This window comes from Artemia franciscana, chromosome 7 (genome assembly GCF_032884065.1).
Source record: "Artemia franciscana chromosome 7, ASM3288406v1, whole genome shotgun sequence".
Lineage (NCBI taxonomy): Eukaryota > Metazoa > Arthropoda > Branchiopoda > Anostraca > Artemiidae > Artemia > Artemia franciscana.
In genome coordinates, this window is record NC_088869.1 from 11,680,729 (window position 1) to 11,704,076 (window position 23,348).

General features: G+C 36.2%; 3 protein-coding genes across 4 annotated transcripts in view; all 3 read right to left on the reverse strand.

Moving 5' to 3' along the window:
• LOC136028852 (centromere-associated protein E-like) overlaps nt 1-23,348 on the reverse strand; it is a 76,382-nt gene that overhangs the window by 9,738 nt on the left and 43,296 nt on the right. The gene's annotated exons all lie outside the window — the stretch shown is intronic.
• LOC136029599 (ankyrin repeat domain-containing protein 39-like) lies at nt 15,395-15,703 on the reverse strand. The gene has a single exon (XM_065708102.1). The coding sequence runs from the start codon at nt 15,701-15,703 to the stop codon at nt 15,395-15,397; it is 309 nt and encodes a 102-aa protein (XP_065564174.1).
• Nucleotides 17,357-18,976, reverse strand: LOC136029600 (ankyrin repeat domain-containing protein 50-like). Its single transcript, XM_065708103.1, has one exon. The coding sequence runs from the start codon at nt 18,974-18,976 to the stop codon at nt 17,357-17,359; it is 1,620 nt and encodes a 539-aa protein (XP_065564175.1).

Here is a 23,348-nt window from a genome sequence, read left to right on the forward strand (position 1 = left end):
ACGGACAATAGATATACATATCAATTAACAAATGAACTAACATCATTTTTATACAATCCCAATAAGGGGGAGATTAATACAAGAATTGTCTCTAACTCAATTGAACTATCTATCTTGGCTTTTTCTACAATTAGCCATGACTTGATGCCCACAACTATTCCATTTTAATTCAAATGTGTCAATAAATTGAATAAAACATTCTCTGTCTGATACAAAAGGTCTGTCCGAGTGCACCTTTAGTTTTATTGTGATGAAGGATCAACCCCAAGCAATGTCAATCATCAAAAACTCTTCCACAATTCATTCCCCAGACATCTTTCTTCTCAGATTCCCAAGTGAAAAAGGGCACGTAAGCTAAACAAAATGTATCTTCTTCCATACTGTCACACACAGAAGCATAAGAAAAGGGCTCCAACGCTACCATATTTTTTTTATTAATTTGAGCTAAAGAACTAGACTTATGTTAGCAGTCTTCGTGAATAGGCCTTATCTTCTCCCTTCAAAGTACTAGTAACAAGAATCAACTAAAAGTGAATCCATTAAATTGGCACAGATTCCCGTCAAGTGTAGGGTTCGACTTCTTAACTAGTCAAAGAGAAGGGTCGTCCTTGTATTGGAAACCATCATTTGGCTTTCCAGATTTGCGTGAAACAGGCACGAATTCTCGGAAGCTCTATGTTCAATCCTCCCTGCCTCGGAATTTACAGTGTTTAGTTTCATACTATCCATTAGTCTACATACAATTCGCCACCAACTTCATGCTATTTCGACAAATTTGTGCTTTGATACTTTTTAAAAACCATTCCTCATTTTGCCCCTATTAATATAGTCGGTCTGTGCCCGGCGTTCTGAACTTTTGCCCGAAACGTCCATTAGTTACCCAACTGACAGTGAGCTCATCCCAGCAAATAACCACGAGCTCCTCTGCAACTCCTCTGCCTAACCATTTTGACTTCTCCATTATAGATGAGCCCCGGAATGATGGAATGAGCCACGTTTTTGTGCAGCTTTTTGTATGATGTGTAGTCACTCAAGCCAGTCCTAACCTAAAAAAACTTCCAAGAAGAACATCTGGCATTTCTTCTCTAATTTTCCAATGAAGTTAAAAAAAAAAAAAAAAAAAAAAAAAAAAAAAAAAAAAAACAGGACTTTAATCTTCCTTCTGATAAAACATATCTGGCATACAGACACAAATAAGATCCTCTCCACTGATGCCCTCGATTCCAACCACTAAAATTCTATCGTTTTTTCCCTTTTGTAAAACACTAATATGTACTGAAAACATTAACTTTCAACTTTAAAACAAATCAGTCCTTCATCTACTTTCGAACTGCTCAAGCAGGGTCGTATCCAGTTTTTTTTTCTGTGGGGAGGGGGTACATAACAATTTTTTGAGGGGGTCACAAGAGAATGTTTTTTTTTGGGGGGGGACAAAATTTTTTTAAAAACGCGTCAAAAATATGTTTATATTTATTTTTGTTATTTTTTTGAGTCGGACAATCATTTCAAGGGGAGATTCGAACCCCCTAAGCATTCCCCTTCTGGATACGGCCTTGTGCTAAATTTTCAGGAACATACTTAAGAACTGTCATTACACTGCTTCTAGAATCCAGACCTTATTGCTAAGATTTTTTACCTTGTTCTTCCAAACGTCTCAATTTTCTAAAATAAGACACCCTTCGCCATCTCTTCTTTCTAAATCTTCACCGTATCTACCTTCCTTACTATTAATTAAATTAAAAAAAAATCTAGTTTTTTCAACTGAAAGTAAGGAGCGACATTAAAACTTAAAACGAGCAGAAATTACTATATGATAGGGGCTGCTTCCTCATCAACGCCCCACTCTTTAGGCTAAAGCTTGACTCTTTCTCTCAACTCTTATTTTTAAATCAGTAACAAACTTTAGCGTAAAGAGCGGGGGCGTTGATGAGGAAGCAGCCCCTTTCATATACGAAGTAATTTCTGTTCGTTTTAAGTTTTAATGTCGCTCCTTACTTTCAGTTGAAAAAACTAATTTTTTTTTTATTTAATTTCTGAACGTTTTTTAATCAATGCATGTTTTGATTTTGACTCTCCGCAGAGGAATAATTAAAACGAAATTTGCATTTTTTCTTTTTTTTGGGGTAAAGGGCTTTCTCATAATTTTGATAAAAAAAAAGAGCAGGGGAGAAACCCTAGTTGCCCTCCAATTTTTTGGTTAATTAAAAAGGCAACTAGAACTTTTAATTTTTTACGAATGTTTTTATTAGTAAAACACATAATTTTGTACCAATTCATTAAGAATGACCCCTGAATCACAAAAGCCGTAGAATAAATAGTTGAAATTACTAAAAATACTTTAGCGTAAAGATCGAGGTATTAAGAGGAGGTGAGCCCCTCGTATGGGTAATAATTTCTGTTCGTTTTAAGTTTTAATGCTGCTCCTTACTTCCAGCTGAAAAAAACTTTTTCATATTTTTTGTTTCATTGTTTTTTTAAGTAATGCTAGTAAATCCTGCGCTCCCTTCATGAAAATTTTCTTCCCCCGTGATAAATTCCATGTTGGAAAGCTCCCCCAGCATATCCCCCTCTTCTCAACCCCTTCCCCAACCAAAAAATACTCCTGAAAACGCCTGTACACTTCCCAATAACCATTACTATATGTAAGCACTGGTCAAAGTTTGTAACTTGTAGCCCCTGCGACGGGGACTGTAGGGGAGTAAGTCGTCCCCAAAGACAAAGTTATAAGGTTTTTCGACAACGCTGAATAAAATGGCTATCTCAGAATTTTGATCCGTTGACTTTGGGAAAATAATTAGCGTGGGAGGGGGCCTAGGTGCCCTCCAATTTTTTTGGTCACTTAAAAAGGGCACTAGAACTTTTCATTTCCGTTAGAATGAGCCCTCTCGCAACATTCTAGGACAACTAGGTCGATACGATCACCCCTGGGAAAAAAAACATACAAACAAACAAACAAACAAACAAATAAACACGCATCCGTGATCTGCCTTCTGGCAAAAAATACAAAATTCCACATTTTTGTAGATAGGAGCTTGAAACTTCTACAGTAGGGTTCTCTGATACGGTGAATCTGATGGTGTAATTTTTGTTAGGATTCTATGACTTTTAGGGGGTGTTTCCCCCTATTTTCTAAAATAAGGCAAATTTTCTCAGGCTCGTAACTTTTGATGGGTAAGACTGAACTTGATGAAACTTATATATTTGAAATCAGCATTAAAATGCAATTCTTTTGATGTAGCTATTGGTATCAAAATCCCATTTTTTTTTTAAGTTTTGGTTACTATTGAGCCGGGTCGCTCCTTACTACAGTTCGTTACCACGAACTGTTTGATATTACTACCTATGCAAGAACAGCTATTACCACTATTATTTGTAAACCTTCCTTGATTATCCCTGTGATATTACTTTTTTTTATGACAAGTAAAAACGCACCACTCGAAATGTAGATCTCTTTCAGTAAAAGGCAAATGACGCTAGTGTTTAGAATACTCAGGGGACTGAAGCCCTACGTCTTTTTGTCGCTTTTATGGCACTTGGTATTAACCAAGTGACATATAGCAATCGCCAATTCTGTCGGTCTGTCTGTCGGTCCCGGTTTTGCTACTTTAGGCTCTTCCAGGTAAGCTAGGACGATGAAATTTGGCAGGCGTATCAGGGACGGCACCAGCTTAAATTAGAAATAGTCGTTTTCCTAATTTGACAATCTGGGGGGGGAGTGGGGGCCGGTTAATTCAGAAGGAATAGAAAAAATGAAGTATTTTTAACTTATGAATGGGTGATGGGATCTTAATGAAATTTGATGTTTGGAATGATATTGTGTCTCAGAGCTTTTATTTTCAATCCCGACCGGATCTGATGACAGTGGGGGAGTTGGAGGGGGGAAACCTAAAATCTTGGAAAACACTTAGAGTGGAGGGATCGGGATGAAACTTGATGGGAAAAATAAGCACAAGTCCCAGATACATGATTGACATAATCGGAACGGATCCGCTCTCTTTGGGGTAGTTGGGAAGGGGGGTAATTCTGAAAAATTAGAAAAAATGAGGTATTTTTAACTTACGAACGGGTTATCGGATCTCAATGAAATTTGATATTTAGAAGGATATCGTGTCTCAAAGCTCTTGTTTTAAATCCTGACGGGATCTGGTGACGTTGGGGGAAGTTTGGGGTGGGGGAGCCTAAAATCATGGAAAACGCTTAGATTGGAGGGATCGGGATGAAACTTGGTGCGAAAAATAAGCAGAAGTCTTACATACGTGATTTACATAATTGGAACGGATCCGATCTATTGGAGAGGGGGGGGGGGCGTAATTCTGAAAAATAAGAAAAAATGACGTATTTTTAACTTACGAAGGAGTGATCGGATCTTCATAAAACTTCATATTTAGAAGGTCCTCGTAACTCAGATCTCCTATTTTAAATCTCAACCGGATCAAACGTAATTGGGGGGGGGGCAGTTGGGGGGGGGCGGAAATCTTAGAAAATACTTAAAGCGGTGAGATCAGGATGAAACTGGATGGGAAGAATAAAAACCTGTCTAAGATACGTGACTGACATAACCGGACCGGATCTGCTCTCTTTGGTGAAATTGGAGGGGGGTAATTTTGAAAATTGAGGTATTCATAACTTACGAAAGGGTGACCAGATCTAATTGAAATTTGATATTTAGAAGGATCTTGTGTTTTAAAGTTCTTATTTAAATTCCGACCAGATCCTGTGACGTTGGGGGGAGTTGGAGGGGGAAACCGGAATTCTTGGAAAACGTGAAAATTGGGGTATTCTCATCTTACGAATAGATGATCGGATCTTAATGAAATTAGATTTTTAGAAAGAATTCATGTCTCAGAGCTCTTATTTCAAATCCCGATCAGATCGTTTGACATTGGGGGGAGTTGGAGGGGGAAATCTTGGAAAAACACTTGGAGTGTAGGAACCGGGATGAAGCTTGGTGGATAGAATAAACAGATGTCCTTGATACGTGATTGACAGAATCGTACTGGATTCGCTCTCTTTGGGGGAGTTGGGGGGAGGGGTTCAGTGATTTGGCGAGTTTGGTGCTTCTGGACGTGCTAGGACGATGAAAATTGATAGGCGTGTCAGGGAGCTGCACAATTTGACTTGATAAAGTCGTTTTCCCAGATTCAACCATCTGGGGGGCTAAGGGGAGAGGAAAAAATAGAAAAAATTAGGTATTTATAACTTACGAGTGGGTGATCGGATCTTAATGAATTTTGATATTTAGAAGGAAATCGTGACTCAGAGCTCTTATTTTAAATCCTGACCGGCATTAAGCCTCTTATTTCACTTTTTAAATCAATCTATTGATTCATAGAATTTTGTTAGAGCTCATACCATATGATCTCTTGGCTCTTAGCTCTTCTCGCCTCGTCACAAGTGCCATATGAGCTCTTAGCTCTTGTTTTTTCGTTTTAAGTTGGAATTGATTGCTTGTTTTAAATTTTGTTCATTTTAAGACTGGTTTGTTAATAAATAGCAGGATCTGTTATCTTTATGTTTAATGTGATGATTTATTTAATTTCTGATCGTTTTGGGGTTCGTTAATTTACTGGTAGTAATTTCTACCAACATAAAACATAACATTGATGCATGTTTCCCATCGGTAAGACTAATAGGTAATTTCCTTAATTTCGTGATAGATTTAACCCGGGGAAATTCAGTTAGTGGGTCGTATAAAATTATTTGTTCTCATGGGAAGTGTTATACTCACCAACAATTTCTTGAAAGACTTATTGAGCATCATAACTCAATAGAAAAAAAACCATATAATTAAGCAAGTCTCCAAAAACTTTTGTTTCAGCTCTGGCTGAGCATATTTTCTTTTATCCTGAACATTTTGTACGATTTGATGATACCACGGCTATATCTAATGATAGAGGTTTTTTCCTTTGGCCAAGGGGGTTTATAGATATTAAAAAACATATGTTTGCTAATATAGACACAATAAATTTAAATATTGACCCAATTTATGATAGTCTTTTAAAAAATTAACCAATAGTCAATAAGGGAATTAAGATTTTACATATTCACCAGGGGACGAGATTACCTACTAGACCAAAAAGAATTACTTCAATAATGGCTAACAAGGGGATTATTTCGCAACAAAACAATTATCTTCATTTCAATTTTTATACTTTTTTTACGCAGTTGCTTTGGTGTTCTCATCAAAATAACTTTAATAGCTTCTGTTCCCTACGCGGACCAATTGCGACAATGATATTTTATTAATATTGGTGATGGTTTTATTTGTTTTTAGTTTTAGTTTTTTTTTTCATCCTTGTTTCTTTAGTGCTGAAGACGCCTAGTTTACATACAGACAAAATATACGCATTGTCTTAGTTTTTCATCCTTTCACTCTACTGGCTGCCGTCTCGTTTGTGATCTTTTTATTGAGTTTTATCTCTCTTTTTTGTTTTTTCTAGAGTCTCTTCTATGGGCTGATTATACTACTATACTACTGGCATTTAAGAAAGAGCCAAGGCTGGTAGCACCCATTGATGAAGCCATGAATCTTATCATAAAAATATATTAAACTAAATAACTTTTTTATATTAAATTAATACCCTAATTCAAATAGCCAAGGCCAGTAGCACCCATTGATGAAGCCATGAATCTTATCATAAAATTAAATTAAACTAAACAACTTCTTTATATCAAATTAATACCCTAATTCAAATAGCCAAGACCAGTAGCACCCATTGATGGAGCAATGATTCCTATCATAAAATTGTATTAATCTAAATAACTCCTTTATATTAAATTAATACCCTAATTCAAATAGCCAAGGCCAGTAGCACCCATTGATGAAGCCATGAATCTTATCATAAAAATATATTATACTAAATAACTTTTGTATATTAAATTAATACCCTAATTCAAATAGCCAAGGCCAGTAGCACCCATTGATGAAGCCATAAATCTTATAATAAAATTAAATTAAACTAAACAACTTCTTTATATCAAATTAATACCCTAGTTCAAATAGCCAAGACCAGTAGCACCCATTGATGGAGCAATGATTCCTATCATAAAATTATATTAATCTAAATAACTCCTTTATATTAAATTAATACCCTAATTCAAATAGCCAAGGCCAGTAGCACCCATTGATGAAGCCATGAATCTTATCATAAAATTATATTAAACTAAATAACTTCTTTATATTAAATTAATACCCTAATTCAAATACCCAAGGCCATTAGCACCCATTGATGAATCCATGAATCTTATCATAAAATTATATTAAACTAATCAACTTCTTTATATTAAATTAATACCCTAATTCAAATAGCCAAGACCAGTAGCACCCATTGATGGAGCAATGATTCTTATAATAAAATTATATTAAACTAAAAAAATCCTTTATATTAAATTAATACCCTAATTCAAATAGCCAAGGCCAGTAGCACCCATTGATGAAGCCATGAATCTTATCATAAAATTATATTAAACTAAATAACTCCTTTATATTAAATTAATACCCTAATTCAAATAGCCAAGGCCAGTAGAACCCATTGATGAATCCATGAATCTTATCATAAAATTATATTAAACTAAATAACTCCTTTATATTAAATTAATACCCTAATTCAAATAGCCAAGGCCAGTAGCACCCATTGATGGAGCAATGAATCTTATCCTAAAATTGTATTAAACTAAATAACTCCTTTATATTAAATTAATACCCTAATTCAAATAGCCAAGGCCAGTAGCACCCATTGATGGAGCAATGAATCTTATCATAAAATTAAGCTAAATTAAATAACTTAATTTTTGTTTTCATAAATTTGAAAACAGAACTGGAATGCTCAGGATTTTTTTGGTCTGTGGGTCAATTTGATATACATCAGTACTGTTTTACACCTTCCAACATATTGCGTTTCCAAATGTTATCTCCCACTCTATTAAGGGACGCAACCTCACAGCTACCAATATGTTATCACACATGTTGCAGCTTAGAATCTGAGAAAGAATATGTTTTTATTTTTAGCACACATTTAGGGAAGCCAAAGCAACAAACCACAAAGAAGCATATGCAAGAATTTTTTTCTGGTGATAAATTGCGCGAAGTTTATGGAGAATTTGAAAAATATCTATCCACTAGAGTTAATTCTGGAACATAGCTATAAGACAAGACAATATGACCATTTTTTAGATTTAAATATCAATATTTCGGATAATAACAAATTATAATAAAATTACTATCAAATATACGATAAAAGAGACGATTTCAATTTTGAAGTAATTAATATCCCATTGCTCAAAAGTAATATACATTCAAATATCACTGATTCAGCTTTTTAATACCTCTTCAGAACTAGTAGGCATGTATTTCACAAGTTTTACCAAATATAGGGATACCATAAAAGAGCTTTATGGTTGATACTCCACCTCGCCAGGTAAGGAAATTAAAGCATCAAAACCCATTTAGGCAGGTGGCATTCCACTGAGGAGCCCTAATGGGAGGTAATCGCTTGGAAATATTCGTTTGATTTAAGGTGCTTTTGCATACCAATTTACAATAGTTCACATTTATTAATGACGACTTTGCATGAACTTGGACATTCCAATTTGGTTGATGGTTTGGTTATGCTGTTTTGTCCTAGGTAATTGGATAGATATTTAAGGACAAGACCTTGTTCAAGTGCTCGTTTTATCTCAACTGCTGGATTAGAAAGACAGTTCTTTTCTTCTTCTTTTTCCCTCCTATTTTTTTTTCCTAACCAAGTAATCACCTCTAACACAATATTTGATGACAAAATAATTGGCGACAAAAGAGTTCAAAGTAAACAATTTATGAATAAATATATGATATATATATATATTTTAATGGTCTTTATTTTGTTAAAAACCTCATATTGTTTTTATGAGTCTAAATGTCCCCCAAAAAAATCCCACCCCCTAGAAATTCCCCTGGAAAATTCCTTGTGGTGAAAAATTTTCCCAAGAAAATCCTCTCTCCTGCTGAAAATATCCCTGAAAAACTACCCAATGCGGAAAATTTTTATAATTTTTTAAATAAAATTTTCAGTTTTAGTGAACATTACTTATAATCAATACTTCCCAAATATAATAAGACTGTCATAACGTTTTTGTAACCCCTATTTAATGCCCAAATTAACCCCTAGGCCACATACAAAAGTTTGCTGGTTTGCAGTATTTTTCAATACTTTTAAAGTATTAAAAGTATATATATACTTTCAATACTTCTTTTAAAGCAACTAGTTCATAATACCAGTATAAAAAGAAAGCTTTTTCATAGATGTGTCCAAGAGTTATATCCAGACATTAGAAGGGGGATGGGGGATTGATGGAAAAGCTAAAGGGACAAGGAAATACAATTATCCCTGACTTTGTGTCTGCTGAGATAAATTTATATATATTTCATGAAAGAGAGGTCTCTTACATTGTTAATGCGTGGGGAAGGAATTGGCATTGCCCTTGGGTGGTGGAAAAAGTTGGAGGGGACTTGAATGGTATTATAACAATAGTCTTGGGCATTACCTCTTCAGAATTAAACACTTTAGTCACAATTTTCTTTCTTTAAGAGGTTTTAAACACAAACCTAATGACTAGGTACTTAAATAAAGATAATTCAGAATAGCTTGGGATTTGATATAAAACACTTTTAAGTACGAATTAATGCCGTAATTGGCAACATGCCATATTTAGGAACAAAAGTTCCAGTGGCCAAAAAACCATAGAAGGCAATGCTGGCTTATAACATTGACTAGTGCAAATTCTACAACTGACGGAACAACAACTGAAAAACAAGTTTCTATTTAGCAAATTGACCATACTTCTATTGTCACAATCAGATTTATCAATAAACCAAAGTTAAAAATGTGCCTCAGCCATGATTTTGCAGGTTTAAAAAAATTAAAACTTTTATTAGTCACAAATGTAAGAATCTGAATTAAGCACCAAGACACTAACCAGAAACACTACTATCAGGCTGGATTGGCTTTCTAAGTCTGTAAAATTATTTTCTTCTCACAGATAATGGTCTGTCAGCTATCCATTATTTGCAAGTAATGTAAATAAATAAAGGAAAGCTAAGCCAGATTTGCTTTCCATCTCATAAATAAAGACCTTTAATTATTGATGGTAGAATAAGTTCAGCCATACTGATTTGGTGGGATAAGAACATTTCTAAATACAGAAATATATTTAGAAATGCATTGCTTAAGATGAATTTTTATGTTTTGATTTAAGCCTTGCGTTGGGATTGGCAATGAAGTACATTTATTACCTTACCTTATTACCTTAATCCACAGCTTTATTACCTTAAACCACAGCTTGGAGCAATCTGAGGATTTTCCTTCTTGTAGAGCTCCAGAGTTGACAAGAATAGAATTAGTTCAGCCATCCCCATTTGGTGAGATAGAAACATTTCTAAATACAGAAATATATTTAGAAATGCAATCCTTAAGAAGAATTTCTTATGTTTTGATTTAGGTCTTGTGTTGGGATTGGCAATGAAGTACGTTTATTACATTACATTACCTTAAATTACAGCTTAGAGCAATCTAAGGATTTCCCTTCTTGTAGAGCTCCAAAGTTGTCAATCTGAGGTGAATTCAGGTTTCTTTAGTGACCAGGTGCATGGTGCTGATCCATAATGTGGACTCTGGATAGGGTAGGCTGATTAGCAGGTTTCAACTGATGATCACTAGTTCTTGAGCTAGGACCAATAGTGGGTAAATAAGGCTGGGAGTGCATTAGCCCTCATTAACTTATAGGTTAAAATGGTATCACCTCTATTTCTCCTGTATACAAGAGTTGGTAGTTTACAAGTTGGTGTAAGTTATGCAAGATTTGGCCAAGGCAGGTCAGAATTTAGGATTGAAGTGTAGGTATTTGGTGTATTACCCGTGTAGCAGAGGTGCTTAAGTACTTGCATGCTTGTACTTAAACACCATTATGCACTTGCATGGTTTTTGGAAATCTATCATACCTGACAGCCAAATATCGAAGAAAAATAGCAAAAAAAGACTACCCATGGGCAGGTCACCAACAAAATGTATTGAATGCATATGTCCAACTGAAACAATTTCATGGCACCAATCAGTTTGGTAGCCTTGTTGTAGTAATATAAAAAAGTAACTTCTTTATAGAACTCCAGGCAACATTGCCAGTTGTTTGATCCCAGCCATTGGGGGCTACAGGATTCCCCTCCCCCCCACTATCCCTCGCCCAAAACTTTTTGTCTGACTCATAGGAAACGTGACCAAAATGCATATAAAAAATTTTGGTGTTTTCTAAAGTTTTTCGGTAAGCCCATCTCCCCTCCAAACAAAAATCCTGGATACGTCCTTGACTCCCAAGCAAGGTCACTTTTAGTCAAAGCTTCTTTGAATTTACTATCTCTGTCGACACAGCACCTGATTTTGCCATTTGATTTATTCTCTCTCCAACGGGCTTTTGATTTGTACAATATTAACCTCACGTGGACATTTGAAAAATCTTGTCATAACTAAGATAGGCCTTCGTAATTCAAGTATACACGTAAATAGATTAGTTTTCTTTAGTATATCTTTATCTTTATGGTGCTATATGGGTCATTATACATTTTTATACATTATATCATATTCACTTGACTTGGAAAAATCAGCTCCAGCTTTGTCCCCCCCCCCCCGCTATGTTTTTTTGCGAAATTACACCACTAGACAAAGAGAGCAATCTTGAGATAAAAAGGGATATACACCATTAGAAAGAAAGAAAAAGACAACAACCACATCGAATATTCAGTATTGTTCCCTTTTTACATAATTTTCCGAGACCACACTGGTTATACACGATGCACAAAACCCGAAGAGCGAAAAAAAGAAAAAATAATTAGAATACGACAAACTAATTGTGGGTAAGATAGTGTATCAAACAGTTTGTGGTAACGAACTGTAGTAAGGAGCCACCTGGCTCAATAGTAACCAAAACTCTAAAAAACGGATATTTGATACCAACTGTTACACCAAAAGAATCACATTCTTATGCTGATTTTAAATATATGAGTTTCATCAAGATTGTTTTACCCATCAAAAGTCACGTGAAAATTAGCCTTATTTTAGAAAACAGGGAGAAACACCCCTTAAGTCATAGAATCATAAAAAAAATCACACCATCAGATTCAGTGTATCAGAGAACCGTACTGTAAAAGTTTCAAGCTTCTGTCCACAAAAATGTGGAATTTTGTATTTTTTACCAGAAGACAGATCATGGATGCATGTTTATTTTATCTATTTGGCTTTTTTTAGGGGTGATTATATCGAGTCAGTGGTCCTAGAATGTTGCTAGAGGGCTCATTCTAACGGATAGTGGTAGTTCTAGTGCCATTTATAGGTTAACAGAAAATTGGTGGGCACCTAGGCCCCTTCCCACGCACATGGTTTTCCAAAGTCACTGAATAAAAATTTTGAGATAGCCATTCTGTTCAACTTAGTCGAAAACTTAATAACTATGTCTTTGGGGACGACTTAATCCCACACAGTCCCCGGAGGAGGGGCTGCAAGTTACAAACTTTGACTGTTATTTACATATAGTAATGGTTATTGTGAAGTGTTCAGATGTTTTCAGGGGGACTATTTCACGTTAGGGTGGGAGAGGGTCGGGGGTGGGGATACTTGGGATATCTGTCCATGGAGGAATTTATCATGAGGGAATAGAATTTGATGAAGGAGGTGCAGGATTTTGTAGTATTATTTAAAAAAAAAAAACAATGAGAAAAAAAAATAAGAATTTCACTTGGAAGAAATGAGCAGCATTAAAACTTAAAACGAACAGAAAATATTACGTATATAAGGGGGTTCGTCTCCTCCAAAATACCTTGCTCTTTACACTAAAGTATTTTTAGTAATTCCAACTGTTTATTCTACGGCCTTTGAGGTTCAGGGGTCATTCTTAAAGATTTGGGATAAAATTCAAACTTTAGTGTAAAGAGCGAGGCATTGAGGAGGGGGCAAACCCCCTCATATACGTAATAAAAATACACAAATATAGAAGTTCGTTACGTAAGTTAATTCGTAAGGTACGTATGTTTATTACTAACAAAAAATTAAAAAATCTAGTTGTATCTGTACGTAAGCAAAAATTGTAGGGCAGTTAGGCCTCCTCCCCCATCCCTTTTTTTTATCAAAATCATCCGATCAAAACAGAGAGAGCCATTTAGCAAAAAAATATATACAAATTTCATTTTAATTATTCATATCGGCGAGCCAAGATCAAAACATGTATTAATTCAAAAACGTTCAGAAATTAAATATAAAAAAAGAAGTTTTTTTTAACTGCAAGTAAGGAGCGACATTAAAACTTAAAACGAATAAAAATTACTTCGTGCATAAAAGGGGCTGGTCTCTCATCAACGTCCCGCTCTTTACGTTAAAAGTTATTTACTGTTTTTTAAATTAGAATTGAGAGAAACAGTTAAATTTTAGCGTAAAGAGCGGGACGTTGAGGAGGGAACAGCCCTTTTTATACACGGAGTAATTTCTGTTCGTTTTATGTTTTAACGTCGCTCCTTACTTCCAGTTAAAAAACTTTAACGCCAGTTAATCCCTCGCTCTACGCTAAAGTTTTTTTTATTGTTTTGAAAAGTAGAGTTGTGACAGAGTCAAAATTTAGCGTAAAGAGCACTCGAAAGAGCAGTCGAAAGAAAGCACTCCGTAACATAAGGCTGTTTTATTGTCCAAATCTAAGACATCTATAGTGGCACCCTTTTAAACTAGTAGTTGACAAATCTCCAAATTGCCTTTCCAAGCAGCAGAGTGTAAAGTTGTCATATTGTCCGAATCTAAGGCATCTACAGTGGCACCTTTTGAAACTAGTAGTTGACAAATCTCCAAATTGCCTTTCCAAGCAGCAGAGTGTGAGGCTGTCATATTGTCCGAATCTAAGGCATATACAGTGGCACCTTTTGAAACTAGTAGTTCACAAATCTCAGAATTTCCTTTGAAAGCACTCAAATGTAAGACTGTTACACAATTATGATTCTTTGCATTTGGGTTGGCCCCTTTCTCTAACTGAGCGGGGTTGGCCCGCTCAGACATACAGGCATAGTGACAGAAAAAGACAAAAACACCTACAAACACACGGATTCAGACAGACAAAGGTTCTAAGACAGATACAGAAACATGCAAAGGATTCCCCCAAAAATCTTGCAAACACGAGGCAGAAAAAAATGCTTGGGCCTAGAAGTGTCAAAAGCTTTAAATCCAGCTCTATGTGAAAAAAAATCTTGAGATAGTCAGCTTTCAGCAATTAATATCATAGTAAATCGAATCTTCAGTTTAGCTTGATTAGTTCTTGCCAATACTCTAAAAAAATAATTTTGAAATTGGGAACTTTGAAAAACTTGAAACTTTGGCAATAAATACGAACAGAAATTAATTAAAAATAAAACTTTGGGATTGCAGCCCCCCAAGGCCCTCGGGGAGTGGGCTATAAATTATATTAGTAGTCCATTATTAAAATTTAAGGTTCTTAGGGAAAGGATATCGTATAAACTTCGGATGCAGCTAATTCAATTGGAGATCAGAAGTCCGTTGTTTCCTAATTCCTGTTCAAAATGGTCTACAGATCATATAAAAAGGTCTTCAGAATTGTAATAGCCGCTCAGAGCCTGGAGACAAGGGTTTTAAGTTATGTCCTGAAGGTATATGAGGTTTTCATGGAATGGGTGGTCGTCTAAAATTTGGATAGGGCTCATTTGATTGGAAATTAGGAATTATAATGCTCTTCTTAAGAGTTAAAAGTAAATTGAGGGTGACCAACATTAATCTAGTTGTATCTGTAAGTAACCAAAAATTGTAGGGCAGTTAGGCCTCCTTCCCCATCCCTTTTTTTTGTCTAAATCATCCGATCAAACAGAAAAAGCCATTTAGCAAAAAAAAATATACAAATTTCGTTTTAATTATTCATATCGGCGAGCCAAGATCAAAATATGTATTAATTCAAAAACGTTCAGAAATTAAATATAAAAAAAGAAGTTTTTTTTAACTGCAAGTAAGGAGCGACATTAAAACTTAAAACGAATAAAAATTACTCCGTGTATAAAAGGGGCTGGTCTCTCATCAACGTCCTGCTCTTTACGTTAAAAGTTATTTACTGTTTTATATATTAGAATTGAGAGAAACAGTAAAATTTTAGCGTAAAGAGCGGGACGTTGAGGAGGGAACAGCCCTTTTTATACACGGAGTAATTTCTGTTCGTTTTATGTTTTAACGTCGCTCCTTACTTCCAGTTAAAAAACTTTAACACCAGTTGACCCCTCGCTCTACGTTAAAGTTTTTTTTTATTGTTTTAAAAATTAGAGTTTTGACAGAGTCAAACTTTAGCGTAAACAGCACTCGAAAGAGCAGTCGAAAGAAAGCACTCCGTAACATTAGGCTGTTTTATTGTCCAAATCTAAGACATCTATAGTGGCAACCTTTGAAACTAGTAGTTGACAAATCTCCAAATTGCCTTTCCAAGCAGTAGAGTGTAAGGCTGTCATATTGTCCAAATCTAAGGCAACTACAGTGGCACCTTTTGAAACTAGTAGTTGACAAATCTCCAAATTGCCTTTCCAAGCAGCAGAGTGTAAGGCTGTCATATTGTCCAAATCTAAGGCATCTACAGTGGCACCTTTTGAAACTAGTAGTTGACAAATCTCCAAATTGCCTTTCCAAGCAGCAGAGTGTAAGGCTGCCATATTGTCCAAATCTAAGGCATCTACAGTGGAACCTTTTGAAACTAGTAGTTGACAAATCTCCAAATTGCCTTTCCAAGAAGCAGTGTAAGGCTGTCATATTGTCCAAATCTAAGGCATCTACAGTGGCACCTTTTGAAACTAGTAGTTGACAAATCTCCACATTGCCTTTCCAAGCAGCAGAGTGTGAGGCTGTCATATTGTCCGAATCTAAGGCATCTACAGTGACACCTTTTGAAACTAGTAGTTCACAAATCTCCAAATTTCCTTTGAAAGCACTCAAATGTAAGACTGTTACACACTTATGATTCTTTGCATTTGGGTTGGCCCCTTTCTATAATTGAGCGGGATTGGCCCGCTCAGACATACAGGCATAGTGACAGAAAAAGACAAAAACACCTACAAACGCACGGATTCAGACAGACAAAGGTTCTAAGACAGATACAGAAACATGCAAAGGATTCCCCCAAAAATCTTGCAAACACGAGGCAGCAAAAAATGCTTGGGCCTAGAAGTGTCAAAAGCTTTAAATCCAGCTCAAAGTGAAAAAAAATCTTGAGATAGTCAGCTTTCAGCAATTAATATCATAGTAAATCGAATGTTCAGTTTAGCTTGATTAGTGCTTGCCAATACTCTAAAAAAATGTGGAATAAAAAATAATTTTGAAATAGGGAACTTTGAAAAACTTAAAACTTTGGCAATAAAAACGAACAGAAATTAATCAAAAAAAAACTTTGGGATTGCAGCCCCAAAGGCCCTCGGGGAATGGGCTATAAATTATATTAGTTGTCCATTATTAGAATTTAAGGTTCTTAGGGAAAAGATATCGTATAAACTTCGGATGCAGCTAATTCAATTGGAGATAAGAAGTCCGTTGTTTCCTAATTCCTGTTCAAAATGGTCTACAGATCATATAAAAAGTTCTTCAGAATTGTAAAAGCCACTCAGAGCCTGGAGACAAGGGTTGTAAGTTATGTCCTGAAGGTATATGAGGTTTTCATGGAATGGGTGGTCGTCTAAAATTTGGATAGGGCTCATTTGATTGGAAATTAGGAATTATAATGCTCTTCTTAAGAGTTAAAAGTAAATTGAGGGTGACCAGCATTAATCTAGTTGTATCTGTTAGTAACCAAAAATTGTAGGGCAGTTAGGCCTCCTTCCCTATCCCTTTTTTTTATCTAAATCATCCGATCAAAACAGAAAAAGCCATTTAACAAAAAAAAATATAAAAATTTCGTTTTAATTATTCATATCGGCGAGCCAAGATCAAAACATGTATTAATTCAAAAACGTTCAGAAATTTAATATAAAAAAATAAGTTTTTTTTTAACTGCAAGTAAGGAGCGACATTAAAACTTAAAACGAATAAAAATTACTCCGTTTATAAAAGGGGCTGGTCTCTCATCAACGTCCCGCTCTTTACGTTAAAAGTTATTTACTGTTTTATAAATTAGAATTGAGAGAAACAGTGAAATTTTAGCGTAAAGAGCGGGACGCTGAGGAGGGAACAGCCCTTTTTATACACGGAGTAATTTCTGTTCGTTTTGTTTTAATGTCGCTCCTTACTTCCAGTTAAAAAACTTTAACACCAGTTAACCCCTCGCTCTACGCTAAAGTTTTTTTTTTATTGTTTTAAAAAGTAGAGTTGTGACAGAGTCAAACATTAGCGTAAAGAGCACTCGAAAAGCATTCGAAAGAAAGCACTCCGTAACATAAGGCTATTTCATTGTCCAAATCTAAGACATCTATAGTGGTACCCTTTGAAATTAGTAGTTGACAAATCTCCAAATTGCCTTTCCAAGCAGCAGAGTGTAAGGCTATCATATTGTCCGAATCTAAGGCATCTACAGTGGCACCTTTTGAAACTAGTAGTTGACAAATCTCCAAATTGCCTTTCGAAGCAGCAAAGTGTAAAGCTGTACAATTGTCGGAATCTAAGGCATCTACAGTGGCACCTTTTGAAACTAGTAGTTGACAAATCTCCAAATTGCCTTTCCAAGCAGCAGAGTGTAAGGCTGTCATATTGTCCGAATCTAACGCATCTACAGTGGCACCTTTTGAAACTAGTAGTTGACAAATCTCCAAATTGCTTTTCCAAGCAGAAGACTGTAAGGCTGTCATATTGTCCGAATCTAAGGCATCTACAGTGGCACCTTTTGAAACTAGTAGTTGAAAAATCTCCAAATTGCCTTTCCAAGCAGCAGAGTATAAGGCTGTCATATTGTCCGAATCTAAGGCATCTACAGTGGCACCTTTTGAAACTAGTAGTTGACAAATCTCCAAATTGCCTTTCCAAGCAGCAGAGTGTAAGGCTATTTTATTGTCCGAATCTAAAGCATCTGCAGTGGCATCTTTTGAAACTAGTAGTTGACAAATCTCCAAATTGCCTACCCAAGCAGCAGAGTGTGAGGCTGTCATATTGTCCGAATCTAAGGCATCTACAGTGGCACCTTTTGAAACTAGTAGTTGACAAATCTCCAAATTGCCTTTCCAAGCAGCAGAGTGTAAGGCTATTTTATTGTCCGAATCTAAGGCATCTACAGTGGCAACTTTTGAAACTAGTAGTTGACAAATTTCCGAATTGCCTTTACAAGCAGCAGAGTGTGAGGCTGTCATATTGTCCGAATCTAAGGCATCTACAGTGGCACCTTTTGAAACTAGTAGTTGACAAATCTCCAAATTGCCTTTCCAAGCAGCAGAGTGTGAGGCTGTCATATTGTCAAAATCTAAGACATCTATAGTGGCACCCTTTGAAACTAGTAGTTGACAAATCTCCAAATTGCCTTTCAAAGCAGCAGAGTGTAAGGCTGTCATATTGTCCAAATCTAAGGCATCTACAGTGGCACCTTTTGAAACTAGTAATTGACAAATCTCCAAATTGCCCTTCCAAGCAGCAGAGTGTGAGGCAGTCTTATTGTCCGAATCTAAGGCATCTACAGTGGCAGCTTTTGAAACTAGTAGTTGACAAATCTCCAAATTGCCTTTCCAAGCAGCAGAGTGTAAGGCTATTTTATTGTCCGAATCTAAAGCATCTACAGTGGCATCTTTTGAAACTAGTTGACAAATCTCCAAATTGCCTTTCCAAGCAGCAGAGTGTGAGGCTGTCATATTGTCCGATTCTAAGGCATCTACAGTGGCACCTTTTGAAACTAGTAGTTCACAAATCTCCAAATTTCCTTTGAAAGCACTCAAATGTAAGACTGTTACACATTTATGATTCTTTGCATTTGGGCTGGCCCCTTTCTCTAATTGAGTGGGGTTAGCCCGCTCAGACATACAGGCATAGTGACAGAAAAAGACAAAAACACCTACAAACACACGGAGTCAGACAGACAAAGGTTCTAAGACAGATACGGAAACATGCAAAGGATTCCCAAAAAAATCTTGCAAACACGAGGCAGCAAAAAATGCTTGGGCCTAGAAGTGTCAAAAGCTTTAAATCCAGCTCAAAGTGAAAAAAAAATCTTGAGATAGTCAGCTTTCAGCAATTAATATCATAGTAAATCGAATGTTCAGTTTAGCTTCATTAGTTCTTGCCAATACTCTAAAAAAAATTTGGAATAAAAAATAATTTTGAAATAGGGAACTTTGAAAAACTTAAAACTTTGGCAATAAAAACGAACAGAAATTAATAAAAAAAAACTTCCCAAAATAGAACTTTTCTTAGAGAAAAGTAAAGGCTATATTAAACTGAAGATCAGAGGAAATAAAAACCTATAATAACTCAAATTCAAAACGACCAGAAATTAATATTAAAGAACACATTAAAGGCAAATCGAACAGGAGTATAATAAGCAATCATAGCAAACAAACATACAATATTTATTAATATAAATGAATAAATAAATCTTAAAAGGAGTTAAACTTAAATTGTTTTTCTTTTCTTTTAGACAAGGGCACTGCATATCGAAAAAGAGTTGTCGTAGAAACTTCGAAAATGGCTCATTTGATTAAAAAATGGAAGGGTTTGTGCCCTTTTTAATGGTTGGAATTGATTGGAGGGCCACCAACCAAACCCCCCCCCCTCACGCCCATCATTTCCCAAACACATCCGATCAAAATTTTCAGCCGGTTTTGAGCCAAGTTTTTTCAGCCGGTCCATTAACCTCTTAAGAAACAATGGTCAGACAAAGACTAATTTGTCCCGAATGTAGGCTTAGAGTCTTTTCAAACTCTGTGAAGTGTGGAGGGTGCAATTGCTCGTTTCACGCAGGAGCGGATAAATGTGCCAAAATTGATACATCTAATTCGAGTGACAGCTGGTGTTGTCCTGACTGCTCCTTTAAGAAAATGCCAATCAATAAGGTAAATCCTTTAAATTCACCTGCTTTACCTTCACTTCGCACCCCTTGTTCTCCAAATTCAAGAGCTAGGATGCTTAATATCTGAAAAGAGCTCAAATCGCCGGTGCTCCCCCCTTCGCAGAAGTTGACTCTAGCCTCTCCTTATTTACAACACGAAGTGACCCCCCCCCCTCTTGAAGTTTCTTGTCAGACTGAGTGCCAGACCTTTTCTTCCGTCGACCCATCCTATACTCTGAACACCACCATTGGAAAATTACGCACCTGCTCACGCGAGGTATCGGTTCAGACCGAACCTTACTCATATGTTACCACAGAAAATTTAACGTATCCAAAGCCCTGTGTTAAAGAATTTGCTTGCCAGACAAATCTTGATATTCTTAAACCATTAAAAGACAGACTAGAAGAGTTATTAAGCTACATTTCGACCGTAATTTCTGAACCCCTATCTTTAACTCAAAACAGTGATATAATAAAGAATAATGGTCAATCAAGTGAAAATAAAAATTCAGAAAATGCTATATTACCCTTTGTAAATTCATTTGAGAGGTCAAGGGCGTTTGAACCAGTGACATACCAGGTGATTAGCAATTACATTGACCGGAACAGTCAAGTTAACAATGTTGAAATGAAATCAATTATTCATGAACGTAATCCCACTGACAGATCCTCTATTAGTATGGTAGAGGATCAGGCTCCCGAATACAGGAATAACTTAACGGCTTCCGATTGTATGCTGAATTTGAAAGAGGATAATGACACCTTTGTTTTAAAGACTAATAAGGTTACTACGAAATCCGATGCAGATATTGAAATTGTTTATGAGAAACTTGTGGCATATGAAAGTGAAGGAAACGGAAGAATTGCCTGGGAAAAAAATGGTGATCAACGTGTAATTGAAAATAAGGAATCAACAAAATCAGTTTGCAAGGGTTTTTACGTGCAAAAAGTAACCACGGAAAAAGATGTAATCGGCTCCATATTTGCAAATATTTTCTGACGGGTTCTTGCAATAAAAGGTCGTGCTCATTTGACCATGTTTCAATTTGTTCTGTTTTTATGTCGTGTCGTTGTTTCGGTTGCGACAAGTATCATGTTTTTATACAAAAGTCGTTTAGTAGGTTATTCTCTAAGCCACAAGTTATACCTTCCCATGTGTACGATGTTGGTTCTAAGAATTTGACAAAAAACGGATAAGGATTTCGGAGGGAGGCCCCACCCTTTTTAGGCCAGCGTCGAAGGCACTCACGACCCCATCCTCCCTCCTTGTCCATCCTCCCCCCTCACAGTATGCTGCCCTATACCCTCCCTACTCTGCCACAAACCAGCAATTTCTTGACGGACATGAATCACTATTCCCAACCAGGCCCCCTTTCCCAGCACTTTACGAAACCCCACCCCCAGTCCATTCGTTTTATCCCTCGTGCCTACCCTGTCAACGTGACTCAGGTCTGAGACTTTTTAATTGTCTTATAATGAATCCTAATTGTTCTCCTCGTACTCCATTCATATCATTGCCCGTCCCATCATCCCCAAATCCCCAAGATAAATCCTTTTCTTACTCTAATAATTCATCTTTGGATTTGACCCTAATAGTCATCCCATAAAAGTCAAATGTGCTCCCTTGGTCCCCTGTTCTGACTACATTAATCTGGCCCATGCTAAGAATCCCACCATGCCCCCTGTACCCATTTGTAATTTAAATAAAGTTAAGTGTAAAAATGGTACCTTTGCAGGTCGTTTTAAATTTCCCACACTTTTGTTAAGCAACGCTGAAAGTCTTAATTTTGACAAACTTAATGAATTAGACTCCTTTTCTAAAATATATAGATCAGACATAATTGCTATTACTGAAGTACACGCTCAAAATACACACATGTTAAAAATGAATAATTTCACCCAATTTATTAAACTCAGACCCGAAACCCACCCTCTGGGTAAGAAAGGGGGTGGAATTCTTTTCTTTGTCCGTAATGATTTTTATCCTTCAGAAATATTGGTTCCTTGTCTCACTCCCTTTGATGAAATTTTGTGGGTTTGTGTTCGACCTAAAGTCTTACCACGTCCTTTCAATTTGATTGTCCTGTGTTGTTTTTACTACTCTCCTGGGCAGAGAGCGGCTGAAAAAATTAATTTTATTGAAAAATTGCATGGCAGTGCCGACTATGTACTATCTAAATACCCAAATGCTGGAATTTTCCTCTTAGGTGATGCAAATGAATTAAAACTAGAGTCTACATGTAATACTTTTAGTCTAAAACAAATTGTAAAAGTCCCTACAACCAAAGGCAATTCTACTCTTGATTTAATATGCACCAATATGTCAAATTTCTACAGACCCGTCACCATTTCCCCCTCTCGGAGGTAGTTACCACTTTAGCCTACTCCTATCTCCACTAGCTACAGTTAAACATTCCTTTACTATTACTGAAACCGTCTTTAGACCTCTAGTTGACTCAGGACTCTACAATTTTGGCTCTTGGATCACTAGTGAAAATTGGTCCCCTGTGTACCAAACAAATGATGTCGACTTCAAGGCTTTGTCCCTCCAAAATTTATTGAGGAATAGTTATGAAGCCCATTTTCCGGTGAAAAAAAATTAAAATATGCTCTACCGATAAACCCTACATTACTGCGACTTTTAAAAAACTAATAAGGAAAAAAATTAATTTGTTCAAGCAAGGACATATGACACAGGCTAATGATCTAAAAAAGTTCCTGAAGAGAAAATTGAGAAAGGCAGCTTCTGGGTATTACAATAGTAAGGTTAAGGATTTGTATTCTAACAAACCCAAACAATGGTACAGGAAAATTAAAGAGATTTGCGGAAGAAACCCTGTTGAAGTTAATTTTCATCTCCCTGAGCCCCCTTACAAGATTGCCAACGATTTGAACCTGCATCTTGCGTCCATAGTACAAAGTCTCCCCCCTTTTACTGGCTCAGGTCAAACTATTCCTCCCTCCACCTCTTTCCCCCAAATTTCTCCCTCTGATATTATAAATAAAATCCAAAAGCTCTAAAAATCAAGTACTTGCCCATTAGACATCCCAATTGACTTGATTAAAGCCTTTTCAGACACAATTGCTGGACCTTTATCTGATATTTTTAACCAAATTACATAATCTGGTAAATTCCCAAGTTGCTGGAAACTAGGTTTTATAACACCCATCCCAAAGAAATCTTCCAGTCTGACTATAACCAACATGCGTCCTATTACACTCACTCCAATTTTTTCTAAGCTTTACGAAGGGTTCCTTTGTGACTGGCTTAAAATTATACCACGCATTGACATCCGACAGTTTGGTAATTTAAGAAAAACCTCCACCACCCATTACCTTGTACACTT